Below are 26,282 nucleotides of genomic sequence, written 5' to 3' on the forward strand. Positions count from 1 at the left end.
CATTAACAATACCCAGGTGACTGTATTTAGTGCCCCTTGTGTTCCAGATATTTACTCCTAAAACAGGAATACCATCACAGTTCATAAAAGCTTTGTTGATGGTGGAAAAGAGGAGGTTGAATTTCTCCAAAGGAAAGTGGCTGGCAGCTGGAAACCTACAAGATGAGCTCAGCACCCCTACACAAAGAAGAAAACTGGCATCTGACCCCTCAGCACCAACTGGATTCCATTGACATTGCTATCTTCAGTTATGTGTTGTCAGATGACTGTTTATAGAAGATCTGAGAGATGCAATTTCGGATGGTGGACTCAGAGGGGGAGACTTGGCTATAGCTTACTGGTCTAGCACGTACTTGACATTTGTCTTACCTGCTAGTCTAGTTACTGACATTCTCTATAGCAGAGTGTTTGTTTTCAGAAGAGTATTATTTTGTTTTAACAAGACCAGAATAATTTCATATGTTAACTTTTCTTCCAGTCTAATATTGACAATATAACCCTACTCAGCAAGATGGTGAAAAAGGAAGGCACTAGAACCATCAGGGCTTTTCCTTCTGATGGCAAGTCTATCTTTAACTACAGTTGTCAGACCTTGAATTCTGCAGAAATTGCAAAAAAGCTACTTCGTCAAGAAATGGCAGAGGTGAGAAAACAACATTAACTACAATAATTTAAATGTAATTTGTAAAAATAAATACAAAATTCCAAAGACAAGAAATTGAACATGGTCATTGTCATACAGATCTTTATAAAAGTAGTAACCATACAGAAGTCCTTTCAAGATATATATATATATGAGAATATGAATAAATGAGTTCCATTGTGTTTGTACATTAGATGCATATACTTGTTCAATCAACTTGTCTGTCCATGCTAAATCCTACACCATGTGTGGGGAACTTGGTGTAGGCCTGCCAGATGTTGCTGAACTACCACTCCCATCAGCTGCAGCAAGCATGGCCAGTAACCAGGGATGATAGGAGTTTAGTTCAGCAACATCTGGAGGGCCAAAGGTTACCCACATCTATCCTACACTTTGTGTATCATGCACTGTATAGTACATTCTTGACACTCATGCATCACATGTATTGTTCATTTGCAGATTAAGGTCTTATACTTTGATAACACCTACCATTAAGTTTTGGTGGATAGAGAGCTGAAGCAAGTCCACTTAATGGTCTCCCTAATACCACTTAAAATGTCTAAACTGTGATTAACAAACTGATCTTAATGCTTCACTATGCAGGCAGGCAGTCCATGGGATGAATACTGACGAGTCCTTTTTAAAGGTTTTGTTGTTGTCATTGTGAATAATACACTTGGGAGTCGTTACTTATTTGTTGTGGAAAATACAGGCATTTTTCCAACTGGCAGTATTGCTGTTTCAGGATGTTTGTTTTTAGCATTCAACCCTTTTGCTGAGAAAATAGCATCTGAGCTAGGGCGTAAAACCAAGCCAAGAGTTTCCATTTGTGTTTTCTAGTTTAAACTTACTAATTGGCCAAAGATACCTGAAAGAACCCAAATGTCTTAAGGCATTTCTGAAGACTGATAACATAGAATTATTAGAGCTGCTGAATTTACAGTAGGGCCCCACTCATACGGCGCGTTAGGTTCCAGACCCCTGCCGAAAAGCGAAAATCACCGAAAAGTGGCGTAGCCTTTTTTCACGTGCAAATGCATATAAAAGCCTAATAACATGTTTACACTTTCATATATTAAGTGCGCAATAGAGCTAGGCCTGAAAAAATGATACAAAAATAAAATGAATATACAGTACACACATTGCTTACCTTGTTGTTGGCAATAAGGGGGTGCATCGGCGATGAGTATTACCATCCTGCAAGAAATAGGTGAGGCACATCACTTTGGCTGCACGTAAGAAGCACGCCGATTCATGCCCAGGGCCCAAACGCTCACCATCTAAGAAGGGGCTGAAGAAAATATGGACTTGGAAGACTGGGAAAGTGAGTGTTGGCTGCAGCACTTCTATCCTTGCCAGGTCTCCTTGCACGGCGCTGAGGAGCGGGTTGGGGCTGATGTAGGTGTTATTCCTGTGTGCACAAAGGTTAGCGAAGGAGCTTCCTTGGACTGTGATTCTCCACAGCGCCGCGTCTAGCTCCAGCAGCTCAGCGAAGGCTGCCCGAGTGAGGGAGTCACTCTTTCCGGTGGTGGCGGCTATGAAGGAGGCGAAGCAGCCTTCAGTGATCAGCCTCTGGGGCAGAGAAGTGCTTGGCGTCATCCGTCGGGAAGTGCATCTGGAGGAAAAGGCCCTCTCTCTTCACAGGACCCCCAACAGGCGTGTAGCAGGAAGGGCCACGGGTGGGTGCCCAAGGTGCCGAGGGCCCAGAGCGCACTAGACGGGCCGCTCCACGCAGTTGGTGTTGCAGCTGGGGGGCACCATTGCCTTTCAGCCTTTAGAGCTGCAGGGCTGGTTGGCTCTCTGTTGAGTGGCAAGCCTTCACCATTGCCCCTGGAGCTGGCTCATTTTCATCATCTGACTCATCAATGAATCTTACTCATTTTGATGATGGAGACCTTGATGAAACTCTTGCAGGGGTTTGTGTTGCTGTAGCTGTTGCTGTCAAAGGTTGCGATGGTACTTCCTTAAAGTAGGAAAGCAATGAACTTGCCTCATGCATTGCTCTCTCCTTTCCCTTAGAATTTCTTTATAACATGCAATACCATTTGGAAGGCTTGCATTCACTAAGGAACATCTGTTGAAATTTGGATCAATCCTCTCAAAAGCTGCCATCCCCATTTCTATACAGTTGATAGTTTCTTCCAATTCCTTGGTTGTCATTTCTCTAGGCACAGCAGGACTATCATTAGGATAGGACTCCTCTTTGCGAAACATCCTTCTTTGCTCTTCAGTCAGAAGAAGATCTTTGTCTGTTAGGGTCTCATCATGAGAGACAAGCAATTCTGCCACATCCTCAGGCTCGACTTCCAATTCTAATTCCCTTGCCATTTCCACAACATTTGTAGTGACTTCCTCCACTGGATTCTCAAAGTCTTTACAATCATAAGTGTGGGAATTAGCTTCTTCCAAACACCTTTCAATGTTGTTTCTTTAACTTCCTCCCATGCATCTCTAATAGTTTTTATACCATCCAAAATCATGAAGCCTTTCCAAAATACTTTTAATTTATTTAGTCTATGCTCAGGTATTGTATTGCTGTCTAAATAGCCTTAGCAAAAGTTCTTTTTAGGTAATAGGATTTAAACGCTGCAATTACACCTTGGTCCATAGGCTGCAGCAATGAAGTTGTATTTACTTGTAGAAAAATAACATCTCCTTGTACAAACCAATTAGAGCTCTAGGATGGCCAGGGGCATTGTCTGCAAGAAGTAAAACCTTAAAAGGAATGTTCTTTTCCTTGCAGTAAACCTCAACTGTAGGCTTAAAATAGTTCGTGAACCAATTTGAGAAAAGATCGCCAGTCATCCAAGCTTTTGAATTGGATTTATAATAAACAGGGAGGCTAGCTTTTGCATAGCTCTTTAGGGCCCTAGGATTTTCTGAGTGATAAATTGTCATGGCCCCATCAGAGGACTCATCAGACGAGGATGACTCGGGAGTAACAGCAGCAGACCCAGAAGCAGCAGACCCAGAAGGAGAAATGGAGGAAACTCCTGAGAACCCAGCTCCTTCTCCCCCTCAGCTGCAGAGCACTCCAGACACAGACAGTGAACAGGATACTCCCCCCTCACCTGCAGAACGTAGACAACAGAAGGTCAGGCAGAAGAGGGGCAGGTCTGTCCACTTAAGGCCAAAACGCTGATGGCTCACACCTGCTGACAAACCTGCTCCTTAAAAGTCAAACCTTGGCTTCAGCTTGTTGCTGACTACAACGTCAGGCGTGACCACTGTGTGTTTTCCTATTCCCTGAACCTTGACTTGGACTGATCTCTCGGCAAACTAGACCTGGACCTTCACTGACGTCTCTTCTGGATTTCTGGCTTGGCATGTAAGCTGTGAACGGCCTTTGCCCTTATCTTGCTTCCTCCTTGCTAGCCTGGCAGATTTGTAGCCAAGCTGCCGGTTGAGGACTTACAGCCTGGCAATTACCAAGGAATCTCCAGCCCTGCCTGCACCCCCACCGCCACTGCTGTCTCCGTGAAGAGCTGACATAAATCATCATAGGTTTTAACTTGCAGTCACCAGCTGCATTACCAAGGAATCTCCAGCCCTGCTGCACCCCCACCGACACTGCTGTCTGAGTGAAGAGCTGACAGTTTGTAGTCAGCCCAAAACGAAGCAAGCAACAAGTGAGTGGGGGAAGTGCCGACCATGGAGTAACTCCAGCAGGAAAACTTGCTCCTGCGCTCACAAGTAGACCAGCTGCTGTTGGCCGTCCAAGGTTTGCAAGCCCAGTTAGCAGCAGCCCCACCCACTCTACCTACAGGGAGAGCCAAGTGCCCTGTGACCCTCCCAGAGAAATTCACTGGGGCTTCAGAACAGTTCTCAGCATTCTTGGCCCAGGCCCAGCTCTTCATGGAGTTACGACCAGAGGCCTTCCCAGATGATAAGACCCGGGTGGGATTCTTGATTAACCTGTGCACCGGGGCCGCAGCTAGATGGGCCACGCCCCTGCTCCTCGAGCGTAGCCCCGTGCTCAACCACCTAGCCGCCTTCACTAGGGAACTGAAGGCTATGTTTGAGGACCCAGTCAAATCAGCCACAGCCAACCACTGCATACGCAGGCTGCGGCAAGGCCAACGCCCCTTGGGGGAATATGTAACAGACTTTCGTTTACTACAACAAAGCCTGGGCTGGAACAAAGCGGCTCTCATGGATCAATTTCAGGAGGAGCTGTCCGATGGATGAGCTAGCTAGGGTGGAGCGCCCTGGAACCCTGCAAGCCCTAATACGCCTGTGTCTCCAGATTGATGGGAGGCTGGAAAGCAGGCGTGCCAGTCTACAGAGCTTCGGCCCCAGTGGCTGTGTCCTCGGAGCCCTCCGGCAAGGACCCTACACCCCCGGTAGAACCTATGCAGCTGGGAGGGGCTCGGCCACGTCTTTCTGTTGCTGAAAAGCTGAGACGGAGGCAGCAGGGCCTCTGCCTGTATTGCGGGGCCCAGGGACATTTTGCAGCCCATTGTTCCGCGAAACGACCCACAGCCCCTACCTCGGGAAACGCCCATGCCCTGGCCTCCACAGGCCCCTGAGCCGGGGCAACCTCGTGGTTCAGGGGGCCCGCCACCTCAGTTCCTCACTGCCCAAGCATCTGACCGTGTTGATCTCTCTGACAGTCCCCGGAAGGGGTATCCTCCGAGTACCAGCCATGTTGGACTCAGGATCCACCAGCAATTTCATGGATGTGTCCTTTGCCAATCTACACCAGGTTCCTAGTCAACCCATTCGTCGCCCTATCCTCGTGGAGATTATTGATGGCCGGCTTCTCGCCTCGGGCCCGGTAGTACAGGAGACAGTGCCGCTAGACATGGCCCTGGGTGAGCACCGGGAAAGCCTCCAGTTCTACCTGGCTGCCGCGCCCCACTTCCCGGTAGTGCTTGGCCTGGCGTGGCTACAGCAGCATGACCCCCTCATCCAGTGGTCCATGGGCCGACTGACCCTCGGATCCCCCTATTGCCAAACCACCTGTTGGGGGCCGAAGGAGCACATCCTGACTACCCGGGAGGCAAGCTCCGCGCTGGAGAAATTACCGGAAAAGTACCGGGAGTTCCAGGATGTTTTTGGGACGCAAGAGGCAGACCAGTTGCTGCCCCATCGTCCTTATGACTGCCCCATTGACTTGCTCCCCGGAGCCAAGATTCCTGTGGGCCGGATTTACTCCCTGTCGGAACCTGAACTGGCAGCCCTCAGAGAGTTCCTAGACAAGAACCTGCGTGGAGGTTTCATTCGCCCCTCCACGTCACCTGCAGCTGCCCCTGTACTATTCGTAAAAAAGAAATGTGGAGAACTCCGGCTTTGTAATGACTACTGAACCCTCAACCAGATTACAGTTCGGAATCGGTACTCTTTGCCCCAATCCCAGAACTACTAGAGCGGCTGCGGAGCGCTTGCATTTTCACCAAACTGGACCTGAGAGGGGCCTATAACCTGGTGCGTATGCGGGAGGGAGATGAGTGGAAGACGGCCTTTCACACCCGTTGTAGACATTTTGAGTACACAGTGATGCCTTTTGGCTTGTGCAATGCCCCTGCCGTCTTTCAGCACTTCATGAACGACATTTTCCGGGACCTCCTAGACCGCTTCCTGGTGATTTACTTGGATAACATCCTGATCTACTCATGGAACCCCTCGGAACATAAGGAGCACGTTCAAGTGGTGCTGTAGCACCTGCGGGAGAACCGCCTCTTCGCCAAGCTAGAAAAATGTGCATTTGACCTCACTACCATGGATTTCCTAGGCCATCGGATCTTTCCCTCGGGTATCCAGATGGACCCAGCCAAAATTGAGACCATCCTCCAATGGGCAGCTCCTCAAAGCCACAAAGATGTGCAGCACTTCTTGGGCTTCGCCAACTATTACCGCCGGTTCATCTCCCACTTCTCCAAACTAACAACACCCATATCGGACCTGCTTCGAGGCAAAGAGAAGTTTGCTTGGACGGAGGCCGCTCAACAGGCATTCCGGCGCCTCCAACAAGCCTTTACGTCTGAACCCATCCTCCAGCAACCTGACCCCACCAGACCTTACATAGTAGAGGCCGATGCATCCGATAAGGCCGTGGCAGCGGTCCTACTACAGCCGGTGGGGAACAAGCAGTCCCTGCTCCCCTGTGCGTTCCACTCCCGGAAACTCAATTCTTTGGAACAGAGCTACACCATTTGGGAGAAGGAGTTACTGGCCATAAAAGTAGCCTTCGAGACCTGGCGTCATCTCTTGGAAGGGGCACACCATCCGGTACAGGTACGAACGGACCATTGAAATCTGGAGCACCTGCAAAGCCCCCGACAGCTTAACCAACGCCAGATCCGGTGGTCCCTGTTTTTCTCCCGGTTCCAGTTCACGGTCACCTACCTCCCCGGCCGCCGAAACACACAAGCAGATGCGCTCTCTCGCAAGCCGGAATACCGAGCTGAGCAGTTCGATCACCCCCTTTGCCCAATCCTCCGCCCAGAGAACTTCGCAGCTACCCACCAGCCACAACCCCTACTGGACTGGATGCAGGAACAGCAGCAAAAGGACCCATACGCCCTGGCACAGCAGCGAGAGCTCCAGTCAGGAATGCCCACCCTGGACAGCCCGTTTTCCTTGCAAAATGACCTCTTGTACCACCGGAACCGTTTGTACGTTCCCCCGGGAGCTCTGCGGGGAGAGGTGCTCCAACTCTGCCATTACAGCCAGCCTGCAGGTCATTTTGGAACCTATAAAACCCTCCACCTGGTCCTACGGGATTTCTGGTGGCCCCGGGTCCAAGCGGACGTCAAGGACTATGTAGCTGCCTGTGATACCTGCCAGCGAGCCAAGAGACACCCCGGAAAGCCACCTGGGCTCCTGCTCCCGCTGCCTACCCCCCCAGGGCCCTGGGGCTCGGTCTCCCTGGATTTTATCACAGACTTACCGGCCTCCAGGGGAATGACCACCATCCTCGTGGTCGTAGACCTGTTCACCAAGATGGCCCATTTCCTCCCCTGTGCCGGACTATCCTCTGTGTCGGGAGGCAGAGTTGGGGTCCCGGGGGGTTGGAAGAAGGGGATTCAGACGGATGGCAGGGAGGAGGGGGAGCAACTTCGCCCGAGTGGAGCGAAGACGAAGCAGAGGAAATGCCAGAGATAGGGTTGCTTAGCAACGGAGAGCCTGAGAGCTTTGGAGTTTCAGAATCGTCCCTGGACATTCCCACGCCTCCCCTTCTCCAAAGCTCAGAACAGGAGGGAGAAGAGGGAGGGCTGCCCAAGGCAGAAAAGCTGCGAGGCAGTTTACCATCAGCCCCCCCCATCCCCCATACTGGAATCGGAAACTTCAGAAGAGGAGGGGCCGATGCTTCTCCCTTCGCCGCGCACACGAAGACATCTGAAAAGACAAGAGAGAAGGGGGGGAAGGCGGGTAGTACCTGAGGGGCAGTTAAGGAGGAGCGAAAGGTTGCGCGCCCGTTTGGCCCCTTCTTAAAGAACAAGCGGGAAGCAGCTCCTTGCTCTGTCAACTTTCTCTCAATGCCGCAGGACCTGTATTTCTGTACTGCTTCATGAGAAGACGCAGTCTTTGTTTGGGCATTACTCTAATAAAAACTGAATTACTTACAACCCCTGGTCTGGTTCCTGAGTCTCATCCTGGGCCTGACACCCTGCCCCAGAAACTGCTCAACTGTTTTTGACCCAGGTTTTCTGTTTGCATGGCCTCCCTGACCACCTGATATCTGACCAAGGAGCCCAGTTCACTGCCCGGTTCTGGCAGGCACTGTTTCGGGCCCTGAATGTCCAGATCCACTTGTCCTCCGCCCACCATCCTCAATCAGATGGACAAACTGAACGCACCAACGCCACCGTAGAACAATACCTGCGGTGTTACACCTGTTTCCAACAGGACAATTGGGTGGATCTGTTACCTCTGGCTGAGTTCGCATATAATAATTCCGTTCATGCCTCCACATGCCAGACCCCGTTCTGTGCCTCCTACGGCTACCACCCCCGGTTCTTCCCCTCAGTGCGACCCCCTTTGCTGGTCCCCACTGTGGATGTCATGCTGCAGGAGTTGCAGGCCCTGCAGGCAGTCCTGAAGGAACAGCTGGAGCAGGCAAAGGTCTCGTATAAGCGCTTTGCGGACCGCCATCACCAACCAGGCCCGCCGCTGAAAGTAGGGGACCGGGTATGGCTCTCGACCAAGTTCCTGCGTTCGCAACGTCCGTCTCAAAAGCTGGAGGCTCGGAACGTAGGTCCCTTCTGTATCACCCAGCAGATTAACCCAGTGGCGTTCCGGCTCTAACTGCCTACATCCTTCTGCATTCACCCTGTCTTCTATAGATCACTGCTGACTCCCTCTCTCCCACCTCACCCCTTGAGTAGTAAGCCATGCCCCCCGCCGCCAATACAAGTCAATGGGGAAGAGGAATTCGAAGTGGCACAGATCCTGGACTCCCGGAGGCATCGTGGCCGCCTCCAGTATCTCATAGACTGGCAGGGGTACGGCCCAGAGGAACGCTCGTGGGAAGATGCTGCGCAGGTGCATGCCCCTCGTCTGGTCCGTCGATTCCACCAGCACTACCCGGATAAGCTGGGTCCAGGTGGGAGGTGGCGGGTTGGTCATGGGGAGGGGGATAGTGTCATGGCCCCGTCAGAGGACTCATCAGACGAGGATGACTCGGGAGTAACAACAGGAGACCCAGAAGCAGCAGATCCAGAAGGAGAAACGGAGGAAACTCCTGAGAACCCAGCTCCTTCTCCCCCTCAGCTGCAGAGCACCCCAGACACAGCTGAAGTCCTTCAGCCAGACGCAGACAGTGAACAGGATACTCCCCCCTCACCTGCAGAACGTAGACAACAGAAGGTCAGGCAGAAGAGGGGCAGGCCTGTCCACTTAAGGCCAAAACGCTGATGGCTCACACCTGCTGACAAACCTGCTCCTTAAAAGTCAAACCTTGGCTTCAGCTTGTTGCTGACTACAACGTCAGGCGTGACCACTGTGTGTTTTCCTATTCCCTGAACCTTGACTTGGACTGATCTCTCGGCAAACTAGACCTGGACCTTCACTGACGTCTCTTCTGGATTTCTGGCTTGGCACGTAAGCTGTGAATGGCCTTTGCCCTTATCTTGCTTCCTCCTTGCTAGCCTGGCAGATTTGTAGCCAAGCTGCCGGCTGAGGACTTACGGCCTGGAAATTACCAAGGAATCTCCAGCCCTGCCTGCACCCCCACCGACACTGCTGTCTCCGTGAAGAGCTGACATAAATCATCATAGGTTTTAACTTGCAATCACCAGCTGCATTAGCCTCTAACAAGAGAGTTAGCCTATTTTGCAGCTTTGAAGCCAGGCATTGACTTCTCCTCTTTGGTAATAAACGTCCGAGACAGCATCTTCTTCCAATATAGGCCAGTTTCATCCACGTTGAAAATCTGCTGCTTAGTATATCCACCATCTTCGACCATCTTTGCAAGCTCACGTGGATAACTTTCTGCAGCTACTGCATCAGCACTAGCCGCTTCACCCTGCACCTTGATGTTGTGGAGATGGCTTCTTTCCTTAAACCTATCAAACCAACCTCTGCTAGCTTCGAATTTATCCTCAGCAGCTTCCTTGCGTCTCTCAACCTTCATAGCATTGAAGAGACTTAGGGCCTTGCCCTGGAAGATGGTTCAGCTTAAAGGCACATTGTGACTGGTTTGATCTTCAATCCACACCGTATTAGCGGAACGCCAAAAAGCAGAGCCCTACTGTATTGGCTACAAACTTACAGAGATCTGGCCAAGTCTAGGTGTAGGAACGTTGAACCCCATAATTTGGCTTGGCCAGTAACTGTGAAATAAAAGGATTCTGGGTGAAGGGTGTGAATATAGCTACAAAATGAGAGCTTTCCAAAACTGTTTGTAACAGGAAGTGAAAGTGCCAGATGCCCAGAATAACTTGTACAATCATGCCCTGGGTTGACAACCCCAGAGAACTTCGGCCTACTAAATGACGCAAAGGCTTGAGCCTATGAAAAAAGGAAAGTATGGTAGTTTCAAACTAGAATAAATTTACAGGGCCCTGCACAAAATATAAAGGAAGAAATTTCAGACGTGATTTAAATATGGGAGGGGGAGTTTGATAAATTAAGATCCAAGCCTGTCTGGTTCAATTAACCACAAGAACAGGGAAGTGAAAGTTGGGCATGAATGGAAAACAAGGGGAACAAGGGGAGGAAATGGAGACAAGACCCCCAAAATTCTAGATAGGCCAATCATTGTTTTTTGGACATCAGATGATATCAGGTGATATCATGGGTGTTGGGGGCAGGATTCAAAGATGTCTAAAATCTGTAATACATGGGTACTTAGTTTTGGAAAACGTCCTTTCAGTGTCTGCTACTTGCAGAGAGAGAGGGGGTCCCATTATCTGGAAAACTTAACATCTTTTGCTGTGCGTGTGAGTATGGCCTTACAGCATTGAGTAGATTGAAGGGTTTAAGTAGGAGTTATTAGATTAGGTTAGATCAAATATAATCATTTCTGACTATCATATCTGTTTCTTTATCATTATCACTATATTCTTGAGGGGTTTAAATTTCTTGTATGAGAGTTATCTTTTTAATAAATTCTTGTATTACTTCATCTTATATCTGTTTCGTTGGTGTCTTTCACTCAATTTCTCCACCACTGGAAAAGAACATAGACTGAGGCAGTTGGAAGGTCTGCATCAGTCAGGTTAATTCATATTTAGAATTCTTTTACCTTTTTCCTAAAAGGGAAGGCCCCTAAACTAAATCCTTCACAAGCACCACCATGCATAGCATTGTGCATTCAGAATTCTGATGTAGCTTTTTCAAGTCTATATGACAGAATTAGGATTAGGTCAAGAGAACTCTTACGCTTACACAAGGTAGGTGTTCATAATTTTTTCTTTTGGGAGGAAGAGTGAGATATAAATTTAATAGATAAATAGATTGTTATAGTATATTTATGCAGGAAAACAATGATACTGATAAGCAAGACAGTCTTTAATAATTTGTTATATTGCACCTCTCTTACTGTCCATATAAGGTAGAGGTAGCCAATATAGTGCCTATTGGAAGGTTGGTGGACTACAACTCGCATCAGCCCCATCCAGCATGATCAGTGGTCAGGGATGATGGGAGTTGTAGTCCACAGCATCTGGAGGGCACCAGGCTGGCTGTTCCTAATAATAAGGGGTTCTGGCTATCCCTGATAGAAGGGGTTAGATACACACATCCCATGAGCAGAGTTCTTTTAACAGAACGGGGAAGAGGAAGTGATTTTCACCCATTTCTAGTCCCCCTGAAAAGTTGCTTTAGAGAGTCAAGGGCTCCAGGACAGTGTGTTGATTGAGTCTGTGGGGGCTGCAGGGGAGATAGGTGAAAAACATCTCCCTCCTTCCTTCAGCAGGAGCTTCTGCCGAATTGGAGTCCCTTTGTACAAATGGAAGGTGGTCTTCTGGTCATAGAACATAATCTCTAGATCCAACTAAATTATTACAGCCATATACTAGGAATATATACAGGAGCTTGTTTTAAAATTATACTGAAAAACATTTCAGGCTTGATCTTTTAAACAGTCCTTTAAATTTAGTGGTCTACGGTGAACCCCAGATTCATTCTGACAGAAACATTTCATAACATTCATCTTTTTTTTAGGAGCCAGATAAGAGGTTTGCTTACAACCAGGAATATCTATCAGGCATATTTGACCCAGTAGTTGAGGATAGTGCACTAAAGGAGTCCATTGACCAATCAAAGAGTATGTGGCTGTCACCAGAAGGGTTTGTTTATCCTGGATTTAAGAGCAGCATTGAATCCAACTTGCATCCTCATATGCCTGATGAAGCACGACTGATGGAGCTCCATGAGGTAACTGGATTTTAAATTTCCACATACTTGCCACATCTGTAATTTACTCAGCATGGCATTTCATCCTCACAACTACCCTGTGAGGAAGATTTAATAGATAGGGATCGTGTTCCAGGTCACACAATGAGTTTTATGAATGCAAATTTGAAGCCTGTCTCCCTGATGAAGGTCTGGTACAGTACAGTAATATCTTAGTTAACAAAGTAGATGCATTCCTGGACATTACTTCTTTAACAGAAACTTTGATACCAGAGGTAGGAATAACATGGAAAGAATAGGGATAGGTTCTTACATCTGCTCGTAGATGGTAGGGGCAGCTTCAACAGGAGCTTTAAAGGGTGCCTGCCAGGTACCCACCCACTCCCACTCCTTCTCTTCCTCTGAATTGTATTGGATCCTTCCCCCCCCCAGCCCTGGGAGAAAGCAAGAGATCTCTTTAATGCAAAGCAAACACACAGGCTTGTCAGTTCACCATAGCCAAGCAAAGGCAGATACTTGTCACTTTATTGATAACAAAGCAAAGACACAGGGTTGTCAATTTCACCTTAAAGCAAAGGCACAGGCTTGAAGTTCATCCATAGCAACAAAAAGCTAGTCAGTTTCACTTTAAAAAAAAAAGCCTTCCATAAAAGGAGCTTCCTTCTGGAGGATTTGTTAACTGAGCTTTTACTGTACATCTTATTATCATCATTTAGGCACCAGGCAAAAGCCATAATGTTCACCCTTGAACAAACAGTATGTGTCTTGTTTTTATCCTTAATCCAGATGTATGCTGGATTTTATACAGTACTGCTGTCTGTTTTAGTATTGGTAGATTTACAGTACAAAGTAAGTCCTGCTGTATTCATTGGGTTTACTCTAGTTAGCTGTATGCAGGATTGCACCCTTCATATCTTTTTAAGTTTTTTAGGTGCAGGGACAATAGGACTTTATGGATCTCCCTCTCCACAGGTGGAGAGGGAAGTCAACCCTTGGAAGCCCACCCAGCCATAACAGAAAGGCCCGCCGCCATCACTGCTTTGCCATTAGTGCTCCACAGGCAGAGAGAGGGAAAAGTTGGCATGGGGGTGGGGAGATTGTGTGTGAGAGTGAATGGGACAGACTTTGGATCCAGTGAATCCAAAGCATTCCTGTCTCCCAAGAATGAAGGGAAACAGCAACCCCCAATTCATAGCAACTGGTATTCAAAGACATTCTGCCTTTGATAGCGTTATCTTCCATGTATTTGTCTAATCCTCTTATAAAGCCATCCAAGCTGGTGGCCCTCACTACCTCTTGTAGGAGCATATTCCATAGTTTAATTAAGTGCTGTGGGAAGAAGTACTTTCTTTTATCTGCCCTGAATTTTCCAGCATTCTCCTTCATTGGATGTCCCCAAGTTCAAGTATTATGAGGGGGGAAACTTCCATTTTCTCCACACAATGCATAATTTTATGCACATCTGTCACATCCCCTTACCTTTTCCATAAACTAAAAGGTCCCCAATGTTATCTTTCCTTATTGAGGAGCTCCTCCATCCCCTTGATTGTTTTGATTGCCCTTTTCTCAGCCTTTTCCAGCTCTGCACTATCCTTTTTGAGGTGAGGCGACCAGAACTGTACAAAGTATTCCAAGTGTGGCCATATCATAAATATGAATAATGGCATCATGAAATCAGCAGTTTTATTGTCATTTCCTTTCTTAATGACCGCTAGCATGGACTTTGCCTTTTTCACAGTGGCCACACATTGGGTTGACATCTTCATCAAACTATTCACTACAAACCCAAGGTCTCATTCCTGGTCAGGCACTGCCAGTTCAGACCCATGAACGTAAATGTGAAATTAAGATTTTTTTGCATCACTTTATACTAGTTTACACTGAATTGTATTTACTATTTTACTGCCGCTTCACTCAGTTTGGAAAGATCCTTTTGGAGCTCTTCACAATCCCATTTTGTTTTAATCACCTTTAAAAATCTGGTATTATCAGCAGACTTGGCTATCCCCAAACTCTAGATGGTTTATGAACAAGTTAGAGAGCGCAGCTCCCAATACTAATCCTTGGGGGACTCCACTCACTACATCCCTTCATTGGAAGCATTAGGGCCTGGGGACAGGGCTGTTTGGGTGTTTCTTTTAGTTTGAAATCTCACATACCAAGGAGCTTGAAAGATGAGTTGAAAAGTAGTTTTCAGTTGTACCTTTTAATCTCAGGTCTGCTAATTAAAATTTTTCCTCACTGATTGATCAACTGAAGCATGTATTTAGTAGTGTTATCTACCATTTAAATTGACTGGGATCCAAAGGGCTATTTTAGGCAGGCTCAGCAGCTTGAGCCTACCCAGGATTTTTTTTTTTTTTTTTTAAACATTTTGCTTTGACTAGTTGTCACCCATTCCATTTTGCAAACTGCTTTGGAAAGTCCCTTCAGCTTCAAATGATGTTTGCTATGTGGCATGAGGACCTCCTGTTTGGGAAACAGAAGGCCAGAGTGAACCCTTAGAACTAGCTGGCTGATACTTTTGATTGCAGGCTGTTTTGAGGAGGTGTCTCTGCTCACAAAAGGCTAGTATTTTTGTGGTGGTTTTCTTTTTTCATCTTGAGGAGATTCCTTAATGGAAGTTACCTTGTTCTTTAGTATGGTATATTTGACACATTTTCATACTGGTATACAATTTAAAATTTATATTGTCCTGGAAGTTTTCAGGAAGACACCTTTTGTGCTTTCTAAACGATTGCAATGTCCATTTAGAAATGGCAGGAGAACTTACTTAATGCCAGCAATATGAAGCCAGTGCTGGACCGGGACAGATGGAGTTGGGACAAGCGGAACGTTGATTTCGAGCTTTACAAAAAACCGCCATGTGCCTTCGTGCCTCTTGACACTCATAGAGTAGGTATGTGCAGCTTTCTAGACCCTTTTCCAGGGTGGCTTTAGATAATTAAGAAATGGAATATTTCTGCAAGTACAAATCCAGTATATGAAAAAGGAAGGATTTATTGGTCAAGTTCTAAAGAGCTACCTTGACTTGCAGTTCATTGCTTTAACAACTCCAGCATCTCAAAAAAGTATGTGTTGAATTTACAAGTATGAATGAAATGAAATGACTGCCTTCAAATCGATCCTGACTTATGGCAACCCTATGAATAGGGTTTTCATGATAACCGGTATTCAGAGGTGGTTTACCATTGCCTCCCTCTGAGGCTAAGAGGCAGTGACTGGCCCAAAGCTACCCAGTGAGCTTCATGGCTGTGTGGGGATTTGAACCCTGGTCTCCCAGGTCCAACATTCTAACCACTATGCCACACTGGCTCTATTTACAAGTATACAGGCCACACATTTGAGATCAGGGTGTCAACACAACTGCGTGGTGCAAAGGGCATCCTAGGAATGTTATATGTCATGAAATCAAAGTGCCTTTTACATCATTAGAGCAATGATGCAGGAGCTGCCTTTCCATGGGGTTATCCACAGCACTTTTGTAATGTGTGAAGGTGACCATTTTGTGGGAAAGACCTGCAGAGCTGGTCCCATCCCCATATGATTGCAACAGCTTCAACAACATGCTGTAATGCATGAAGAAGATCTTTCATTGTTGCTGAACATGTTGCTGTGGATGTGGGGATATGCTGCTGATGGCTTAAACAAATAGTTTTATTCTTGGAGAGGCTGGCTAACCTTTTTAATGAAATTGCAAAGGCTGCATATTCTAAACTTTGCACCGGCAGAAAGAGGAATGTACTTCTAACAGTCCTAAAGTGTTGCAATAAGGAGCACTGCAATATTTATATGTAAATGAGATCCTCTCCTGTTAGGCTTTTTGACATGTATTTGCCTAAACTAATGCAACTGATGGTTTGGGCAAGAAACGTTTGAGCTAACGAAAATTTAGGAGGATAAAAATGTATGGATAGCAGTTACTGAAATCAGTTGGTCCATACACTTTTATTATCACATTGTACTAGTTTTGCTCTATTCATGTTGTTGTGCTAGATCTACTCCTGTGATCTAAAACAACTGTAGCAGCAAGACAGGCTGAGAGAGGCACTGCCAGAACAACCTAGGCAAAATACTATTGTTAAGAATTAGTTATTAGAAGTGGGTTTTACCTGAAAAAAATGCTATATATTTAAAAATCTCAATCTCTCATAGTTCTGTTGTTTTATCATTTTTCAACTGATATGGGTCTGAACAAAAGAGCCTCTAACAGATACACGGTGCAACACTGCCCTGAAAGTTCATAGATGCTGCCCAGCAACAGAGCTCATCTCCAGTGGACCAAAAGCCAGTAGCCAACTAGCACGGCTCCAGGGTCTCCTGAAGGATAAACCAATCAAGTTGTCCTTTAAAATGCAGGTAAAATGCAGGTTCTACATCTTAGAAACTACAAACTCAGCAATCCTAAAGGGAACCTCCAGCCAGGGGCCCTAATTTGGCACAGGTCCCAATTTGTCTTTGTGACGTCCTTCCCCGCCTGTGACCACTAGTGATGTCTTACCACTGTTAGGCCCACCTTATGATGTGCAGCCCACCTCTGGTCACCCCCAGTCAGAAATGTCAGGTTTATTTTTACCTTTCACCGCACTAGCACCAATCTCAAAAGATCCCCCTGCTAGGCCACACTACCCAACACTCTGTATCCCTTATAGCGTATAGACTGTGCCTTAGTCTCTGCCTGGCTATCTCGATACCTTGTGTCTATGGGTATAGGTAATTTCCAACCCTCCCTGCAGCCTCTTGCCTCTGAAGCTTACAGCTCTGGGTTTCTCTGTGGTACTGGATACAATCTCTTTTCCTCCGCCGCTGCCACCATTTTATACAATTACTGTTCAGCCTTGGGTACTCTGCCATCTCCCCTGGATTGTGTATCCCAGCTGAAGAATCAGGCTTTTAGTAAACCAAGAAATATTTATTAAGCATTAGAAATAACAAGATTACTTAAGACTTTGTTGACAAGCGTATGGTTTCATATATGTTTTCTGATGTACTTTACTTCTTAATAATTGCCTCAGAACTCCTATTTCACTCTCTCAACAGCCACCTTATACTCTCCACACCAACCTCTCCAGCACACCAACAACATACCACCACAAAACACCACCCCGATTCAACTGTCATCCTCTCATTTATACTTCCAGCCATTCAAACGCTCAGCCAATCATCCAGCATTCTACAGCCCATGTACTCCCCCTCCTCACTCGCTCCACTTACTATATGTCTTATATTGTACCAGCACTTACCATATTTACATTACAAATCAGGAACATCACATTTCCCCTCAAAATAAAAGCAAAGTATTACTCCTGATCCAGGACTAATACGCCACGTTAATTATTAATGAGTCCCTCAGGGGTAAAGTGTCCTTTCATACCCACGTCTGGGTCACATGACTGTCATCCCGGCCACCTGCCTTGAAAGTCCATCAGCCGGGACTTCCGGGAAGGATGACTTCGCCTGTGCCTGCTTTGTGAGACGAGCTCTCGTCTCAGAAGAAGCTTTTTCAGTTCTAAAATCAGTCAGAACGTTCTTTTTGACTGGTAAAGATTTTCTCCCGGGAGGGAGAAACGTAGAGATTAACCACAAAGCCTGTTTTTGTTGGGAGGACTGGATTTCATTAATTTATGAGAGAAAGTTCAGCCAGCAATGCCGGACGGACTTCCATCAAGCTCTAACTGATTAAGCAACACGTTTATCTTTTCTTCAAAGAAAAATGGACTTTAACAGGCAAGCATCCTTCTTTCTATTTTTTCTTCACTTGATTTAAATTGTTACAGCAAAAAGAGATTTGTCAATGAATCAGCTATAAAGAATTTCTGGGTGAGTTTTAACTCTTCTCTTTTATTCACGAAATTAAGGAGGAAAGAAATTGAAAAAGCTTATCTTTGTTTTTATTGCAAAAAGCTGACCTGGAAGTGCATTCTAAAGATATTAACGAAAGAGGGATTTCTATTTCGAGAAGGGGAAAAAAATAAATAAATTTGATTTATGAACTTTGGAGTATTATATGTCCGGGACTATTTTCTTTTTGGTCTATTTCATTTTGACGAATCTGCTTGTTCACGACGCCACTAACTGTTTTGATGCTGGGAACTAAATTTGTTTTGTATTCCTGAACATATAAGAGATAAGGCAGGCTGTACAGTCTACACTCTGATGTCAGCAAGCCTGTAATATTAACCCAATTGTGGCTGAAATAATTTTTGTTTTCGTGGTTTAAAGAATGGCAACCAGGAAAGTGGCTGAGACCATGGAAGAAATTATGTTTCAGAAAATAATGGATGAGATTGAGATAACGAAACAAACCCTGAGACAGGGTAGACAGGAGATGAAAATTGAATTTAGCAAAATGACGCAGGAGCTTAAAGAAATAGGGGATTCTGTGAGAGAGGAGATTGATGAGATTAGAAATGAGAAAAGAAAAATTAAAGGGAAGATACAAACCTTGGAGATTGGAACAAATGTGGAATTGGAAAAAGATCTGGAGTTTACGGATATTAGAAATAAAGTTTACTGTTTGGAATTCAACGTTGTCTCTGAAGAAATTAATGAAGATATTAGTGATAAAGTTATCAATGTCTTGGATAACTTTCTGGACTGGAGTGATGTGATGGAGCTTGACATAGAAAAAATCTATGGAATTAACTACAGATATGTGACAATGGAAAAATTCTCAAGAGATGAGCCAGTGCATTTTGTAAAAAAGAAGAACAGAGATATGACTTTACAACAATATTTCAGCAACATATTCAGAATTGATGGCAAGGAAATATTTCTGATAAAGGAAATCCCCATCAGACTCTTATTATATGACTATGGCTATGACAGCAAGATTACTATGGGATACTGATAATGGAAGAATGGATACTGAAACTACTGGACTTAACAGGACTATTGAAGATGGAAGATGGAATTAATATTGATAATGGAAGAATGGTTATTGAAACTATTGGACCTAACAGATTTGAATGAGATGGATTAATCGACATGTTTGTTTGGAGAAAAATTGAAAGATATATCTCTCAAGGAATTGAAACCGCTCTTTGACTTTTTGTGGAAAGAATAAAGTAATGTTTATGAGATTTGATGATTAATTAAGATAACTACTGGAGGAAAGTGATTCTATAATATAATATAAGAGACAGGATTGTTATATATTGTAGACCTATAACTGATCTGCGACAAATCGGAAGTCAACATTTTATTTTATTGTTTAATTATTATTATTATTATTATTTTGTCTTTCAAAAATTTGAATAAAAATTAATGACAAAAAAAAAAGAAAGTCCATCAGCCAATACATTGTCCTTGCCTTTTATAAAAACAAAGTCCACCTGGTATTCCTGTAACGCCCAGGACCACCTCTGCAACATGGTGTTATTGTTCCTCATTGTCTCTAACCACAGCAATGCACGATGATCCGTTACAACTGTGAATCTTTGTCCTCACATGCATGGGCGCAACTTGCTCAGTCCCCACATGACCGCTAGGCATTCCTTCTGTACCGATGAATAGTTCTTCTCCCGTGATGTCAGCTTACGACTTAGATATGCCACCGGATGTCTGGTGCCTTCCCTCTCCTGCATCAAGACGACTCCAAGCACTAAGTCTGATGCATCCGTGGCCACGATAAAAGGTTGTTCAAAATCTGGTGCCACTAATACAGGCCCTTGGCACAATGCTTGCTTTAAAAGGTCAGAAGCCTTTTGACATTTATCAGTCCACAACACACACTCAGCACACTTTTTCTTCGTTAGGTCATGTAATGGGGTTGCTATTTCCCCAAAACCTTTTATAAATTTTCAATAGAAACCAGCCACACCTAAAAATGCCCTTACTTGCTTTTTAGTTAAGGGAATGGGCCAAGATTGTATTGCCTCAACTTTGCTCCATAAGGGGGTTATTTTTCCACACCCCACCTTATGTCCTAAATAAATCACTTCATTCAAACCGAACTGGCATTTCTTGGCTTTTATGGTTAGCACTGCCTTCTTAAATGCCTCTAACACTGCTGTCAGGTGTTGTACATGCTCAGGCACTGACTTACTGAAAATGGCTATGTCATCTATGTAGGCCACAGTGAAATCTGACATGCCTCTTAACACAGTGTTGATAAGTCTTTGGAAAGAACTTGGTGAGTTCCTGAGCCCCATGGGTAGACTTACAAACTCAAACAACCCAGCTGGTGTACTGAAGACAGTTTTGGCTCTGGATTGCTCTTCTAATTCCATCTGCCAAAACCCTTTACACAGATCTATTGTGGAGATAATGGTTGCTGCTCCCAATAGCTCTAGCATTGCGTCCACCCTAGGCATAGGATACGCATCTGGGTCAGTAATTCTGTTGATCAATTGATAATCAATACAGAACCTAATCTCATTCAACACTTTCTCATTCACACAGTTAAATCTCTCGATCGACCCATCAGTTGCTGGGTGATACGTGGTCGTTTTTAAGTGTTTTAACCCACTGCACTTCCACATACACTGCATCACCTTGCCCATCAGGACACTGCCTTGATCAGTTAATACTTCATGAGGAAATCCTAACCTCATGAAGATTTTTAGCAGAGCCTCTGCCACAACACGGGCTTCCACCGACCTTAGGGCTTCAGCATCTGGGTATCTAGTAGCATAATCAACCACTATCAGTATGTACTTTCTGCCATGTCTCGTAGGTTTGGAGAAAGGACCCACCAAATCTATGCCCACTCTATAGAATGGCTGTCCTATTATGGGAAGGGGTTTCAAGGGTGCTTTTGATTTTACCCCCCTTTCTCCCACTTTCCGGCAGATAAGACGGGAGGAACAGTATTGTTTTACATCCTTGGATATATTAGGGCAATAATAATGTGTTGTCAGCCTTTTCTTCATCTTTTTTATTCCAAGGTGCCCTGAACAAGGAACGTCATGTGCCATATCCAGCAATCTAGATCTATATTTGCTTGGCACTAACAACTGTTTGACTGGTTCACATCCATTCTCTCTCTCAGCAGGCATCCACAGTCTGTACAGTATCCCATTCTCACACACTATTTGATCCTTCAGATTGTCAGTAAAGGGGATTCTTTGTGTAAGGACTTGTTCCTTCATTTGTTTCAAACTTTCATCCTTCTCCAGCTCTTCTCTGAACTGTTGTGCCTCAGCAGTAGAGACCATTTGAAACAATCTCTCTCTCTCATCAGGCCTGCTAGTGGTTGCTATGGCGGCCTCAGGCTCAGCCACAGATTCCACCCTGTTTTGATCAGAGCCAGCTAAAATGGCTTCAGCTCCCTTGCTCATTTGGTTTCGGGTCACAACATATATTTTTCCTTGTGCTCCCATAACATCTCTTCCCAGTATCACTGGTTCTTGTTGCTGGGCATTAATACCCACTCTACAGGTCTCCTCCTTTCCTCTCCATTTTAATTTTATCAGGGCCATGGGAATGCTTTCTGGTTCACCCCTCACTCCTTGGATTGTCACCTTTTCCTGAGGTAAAATTTCCTCAGATTTTACCAAATCTGGCCTCAGTAAGGTCTGAGCAGCACCAGTATCCAGCAAAGCCCAATATTTTGCCCCTTGCGCACTCACTTCTTCTCTCAGACTCGAATCAAAGTCCTGTACATTTGTCCCGTTTATCTGGCAGAACTGAACTTTCTTGGTTTCGAACTCCCTTGGTTTTGTTTTCACTGCCTTTCCCTGAGCGGGATTACCAATGGGGTTGGCGACTTCACATTGAAAACGCAGATGTCCCGGCCTACCACATTTATAACACAATTTCTCCTCCATTTTGGGGTACACAGATTCACTCTGGGGTGTCCTGTGCCCTTCAGATTTTATTGGAGGGCTCACTCGCTGTGGTACCACATCCCTTCTGCCATTATTAATTGGTCTGGGCTTAAACTCTCTTGATGGTTTTCCCACCCAGCCAGTTCTATTTGAGGCAAAGTGATCTGCCAACTCTGCTGCCTCTTGAACAGATTTAGGGGAACAGCCACCTTATACTCTCCACACCAACCTCTCCAACACACCAACAACATACCACCACAAAACACCACCCTGATTCAACTGTCATCCTCTCATTTATACTTCCAGCCATTCAAACGCTCAGCCAATCATCCAGCATTCTACAGCCCATGTACTCCCCCTCATCACTCACTCCACTTACCATATGTCTTATATTATACCAGCACTTACCATATTTATATTACAAATCAGGAACATCACAGTCTTCCAAGGCCATTTCTCCCAAACCATGCCCACCTTGCATTATATGTGATGTTGGGTGAAGGGCAGGTGGAGACACAGTTGCCACTGTACAACAGAGAGCCTTAAGGTGTGCTTCCAATTGTGCATTGGCAAGGGAGGCTTGCTGTCACTGCCAATCAGCTGATTTATGGTGAGAGCAAGCCAGCTGAGAGCTGCTATGCTAGAGGGTTCCCTGTGAGGAACTCGATAGCACAATCTCAGCAGAAAGTTGATCTTGAAGCATCCATAAGCTGACCAGCTGTAACCTCAAGCCCACTTGGCTGGGCTTGGATTTTCCTTTGCAGCACAGCTTGTGTGCTACAAAGGAAAAAGGGTCTCCTGATATCATAGTGACAGCAGGTAATTGACAGGTTGGTGGCTCCCACCCAAACATTGAAATGGTCTGAGGTTGGGAAACCCAGGATCTGGTCTGCCAGCTGAATCCAGTTCCCCACCCCTATTCTAGTGCATATGCAAAGTGGTCACATTAAAGTGATTAAATATGCTGTGCAATTTTTTTTATTCAGTCAGTTGTTGTTGAGACTGCAATCCTAACCCTTGGCTGGCAATGGCAGCATTTTATGGAGTGGTGCAACCAACACTGCGTCCACAGCCCCAGTGCCTGCATGGGATTGGTGCAGCAAAGAGGCCTGGATTCAGTGGTAGCTTTGCTGTTTAGGTGGGCTTCCCTGATGATGAAGGCACACCCCTACCCCATTTCAAAGCCATCTGACATGGCAAATTGGGGGGTTGGATTGATCTGAAAAACAGTAGCATTGTTTGAGTTCAAAATTCTAGTGAAATACGTATTTGCTAAGGCGCCAATATTTACCACTACTCTTTGGGTATATTTCAAAGACATGCCAGTCTTGAATCTATTCATTTCAGTGTTTCAGGTAAACTTACTAGCTTATGGTTGTGCCCTTCTGTGTATTCAACACTAAGCTTTAGTCTGAAATGCATTTCTGGTTCCTAGTATTGGAAACTTATACATGAAGCTGTGTCTTTTGAAGCAGTGTTGTGAAGCCTACCAATCCTGTTTCAGCCTACCCCCATTTTGGGAACATTAGACAATGTGGAAGAAAGCAGCATCTGCCAAGGATTTGTTCCTGGTTCTGAAACCCACCACAGCCTAAAGTGGAATGGAAATATAATTCCGTGCTATGACAGGAAGCACAATGTATTTAAAACTCTGAAGGGAGCAGACTTCAGGTAAGTCACCCAGCTGCTATACAACACACTGGGATGGCAAGGTAATGTTATAAAAGGATTAGTGGTGTATGTATCATAAAGGTGAGGGTCCTGTAGCCCTCCAGATGTTACTACACTACAGCTTCTGTAATTTTTGACCATCGCAATGCAGGTTGGGAGTTGGAGTCCTACAATATGTGAAAGTCTACAAGTTTTCCACCCGTTATATAGGATTACAAATTGAATCATAGCTTTAGCCTAGGACGTTACTGTAGGAGATTCTGCAGTTATCTGTCCCTCTATACTTTGTTTAACATTAACGGTTGCCTGAGATAAGATGCACTTGGTGTGTGTAGCTCTTTAGAGTAATTCTGCAGTTACCCAAAGCCAACTTTTCAGCCTTGGGTAAAGTAAGTGTAGGCATGGGAGACCTGTTATTGAACTACACTTCCCATCACCTCGGCCAGCATGGTCAGTGGCAAGAGCTGATGGGAGTTGTACATCTGTAGAGCCACAGGTCCCCCATCCCCACGGTAAGTTACGCATCCTGATGCTTGAATAACCCAAGATTGGTATATGTTACCATACAGGTACTGCAGCTGTCTAAAAACTGTAAAGTAACATCTTTTCTTGATTGTACAAGTGAACTTTAATTTGTTGTTGCACAAAGCTTGCCATTTTTCTCTCAGTAGGGCGAGGTCATGCTTTTATACATGTTTTGTACCATAAAGGTTTACATTAGAACTTGTCATAAACGTGAATGTTCACTTAGTTGTTGTTAAGCATAAATTTCATGTTTTCCCAGTTTTTAAAAGTCTATTCTGTTTTGCAGATTGATTTGTCATAAACATTCATTTCGGTACAAGAGATGGCCTCCACAGAGATTGCGTCTAATGGATAAAATCCTAACAAAAGATAGACAGGATGGAGGTAATGTGAGAATGATGTGCCAATTGCAGTGTAGTTTCTTGAGCACAACATAGGTACAAAACCCAGTGGTATTTTTCCTTGTGCTGATAAGGAACTTAATAGGTTGAGTAGTACATAGTACAATTAATGTAGAAACTGTTTGGCACAGAGGAAACCCCAAATGACTACCTAGAGTCCAGAGATTGCATTCAGGCATCTGGAATTATTGCCATGAGAATAAAGGAATTGGTCTACTTAATGAAACTGAGGTGGTTAAGTCAGTAGTTGATACAAAGCATTAGATAAACTTACACAGACAATAGTATTTACTAGCAACTTCTCAGAGTAACCTAGGTTGGAAATATTACTAGTCTGTCTGGTCTTTCTGAGGCAGCACTGTCCCTCTGCTGGCAAGGAGCAGCCCACTGTGCCTGCCCAAATGGTGGGTGAAGGTACTGCTGGTAGACACCCCCCCCCAAACAGGGCATTTTTGGGGTGGGACTAGGCTGGCACAGGATCCTGCTGCTATCACATAATGGTAGTGGCCCCAATTGTGATCTCTGTTTCACACAAAAAAAGTATGTTTTTCCTCTCCTGCCGGCCCCCCCCTCCCTGCAAGTGCCAGGGCTGTAACTGTGGCTCTGCTGCTGTCTTAAGCGCTGCCAGTGCTGGCCACAAGTTGTGGACTGCCCCCTAATTAATCCTACACCTCGTTCTTAAAAAAGTTGGCAGTGTATTCTTGATGTTAGAGACTTTCTCATTTATCTCTAAAGATGTTATAATTAGTATTCTGCAGCACTGTGTTTCTAAAATGAAATATAAGAATAGGAAGTACATTGATTATGCGCTCTTTCTTCCAACCATCTGTCTTAGGGTTTTCACATGGGTTTAGGCATATAAAATCGAATACAGTTTTATTGTATAAACATTACACTGCAACTGATGAAAACATGTTCTGTTAGCAAGTTGTCAGTCATTCTGTCTCATGTTGGAGAATAAAGTTGAGGATTTAGATTGCCTGCATTCACTTGCACTGTGAAGTATCTGGCACCAGAGTACGTTAGTCATCATTTTCCAACCTTCAGAACGTTCTATCAAGTGGATGGGAACAGATATAGGCTCTCTTTTCCAGCACCTGCTTTGCCACTTTTTTAATGTGGTCATCCATGTTTTCAGGAGCAACTAGGAATAATGGCAACAGAAGTAACAATTCTTTAGAGGCATATTGAAATGAGAGAAACAGACTTTTTAAGATCCAAGACTGTAAACACAAGCTGTTGAGCTAGTAGCAGCATCTGCCGCATTAGCACTAATTATAGGAAAGAGCAAATCGGGAAGTATCAAGTTGGCCTGCTTTGGCATCTAGATTCTTAGTATAAACTGAAGGCATCTCCTATGAAAAGAAACTGTGGCCATAATACTGGCTGGGTTTTCTGTAACTTTGTTTTAGTAAAGTATTTTAGTATGAAAGCAAACAATAGAAGATGCCAGTGTTTGGTTCAGTGTTA

The 26,282-nt window shown here is 45.1% G+C and overlaps 2 protein-coding genes across 15 annotated transcripts in view; one reads left to right on the forward strand and one right to left on the reverse strand.

The window, feature by feature from the left end:
• CFAP92 (cilia and flagella associated protein 92 (putative)) overlaps nucleotides 1-26,282 on the forward strand; it is a 115,779-nt gene that overhangs the window by 89,010 nt on the left and 487 nt on the right. For 12 of the 14 annotated variants that reach the window (XM_061618133.1, XM_061618134.1, XM_061618132.1 and 9 more), the window contains 6 exons: nucleotides 479-643; nucleotides 12,254-12,466; nucleotides 15,200-15,344; nucleotides 16,647-16,804; nucleotides 23,720-23,886; nucleotides 24,698-24,795. In XM_061618133.1, the coding sequence (XP_061474117.1) occupies nucleotides 479-643; nucleotides 12,254-12,466; nucleotides 15,200-15,344; nucleotides 16,647-16,804; nucleotides 23,720-23,886; nucleotides 24,698-24,795 (946 nt within the window). Of the gene's footprint in view, nucleotides 1-478; nucleotides 644-12,253; nucleotides 12,467-15,199; nucleotides 15,345-16,646; nucleotides 16,805-23,687; nucleotides 23,887-24,697; nucleotides 24,796-26,282 lie in introns of those variants that run through there. The other 2 variants (XM_061618139.1, XM_061618140.1) reach the window with 2 other exon arrangements.
• Nucleotides 25,672-26,282, reverse strand: part of ACAD9 (acyl-CoA dehydrogenase family member 9) — a 31,322-nt gene continuing 30,711 nt past the window's right edge. Inside the window, exon 18 of the mRNA XM_061618145.1 lies at nucleotides 25,672-25,956. Within this exon, the coding sequence (XP_061474129.1) occupies nucleotides 25,856-25,956 (101 nt within the window). The 3' untranslated portion in view covers nucleotides 25,672-25,855. The remainder of the gene's footprint in view (nucleotides 25,957-26,282) is intronic.

Source organism: Rhineura floridana, chromosome 3 (assembly GCF_030035675.1).
Source record: "Rhineura floridana isolate rRhiFlo1 chromosome 3, rRhiFlo1.hap2, whole genome shotgun sequence".
Lineage (NCBI taxonomy): Eukaryota > Metazoa > Chordata > Lepidosauria > Squamata > Rhineuridae > Rhineura > Rhineura floridana.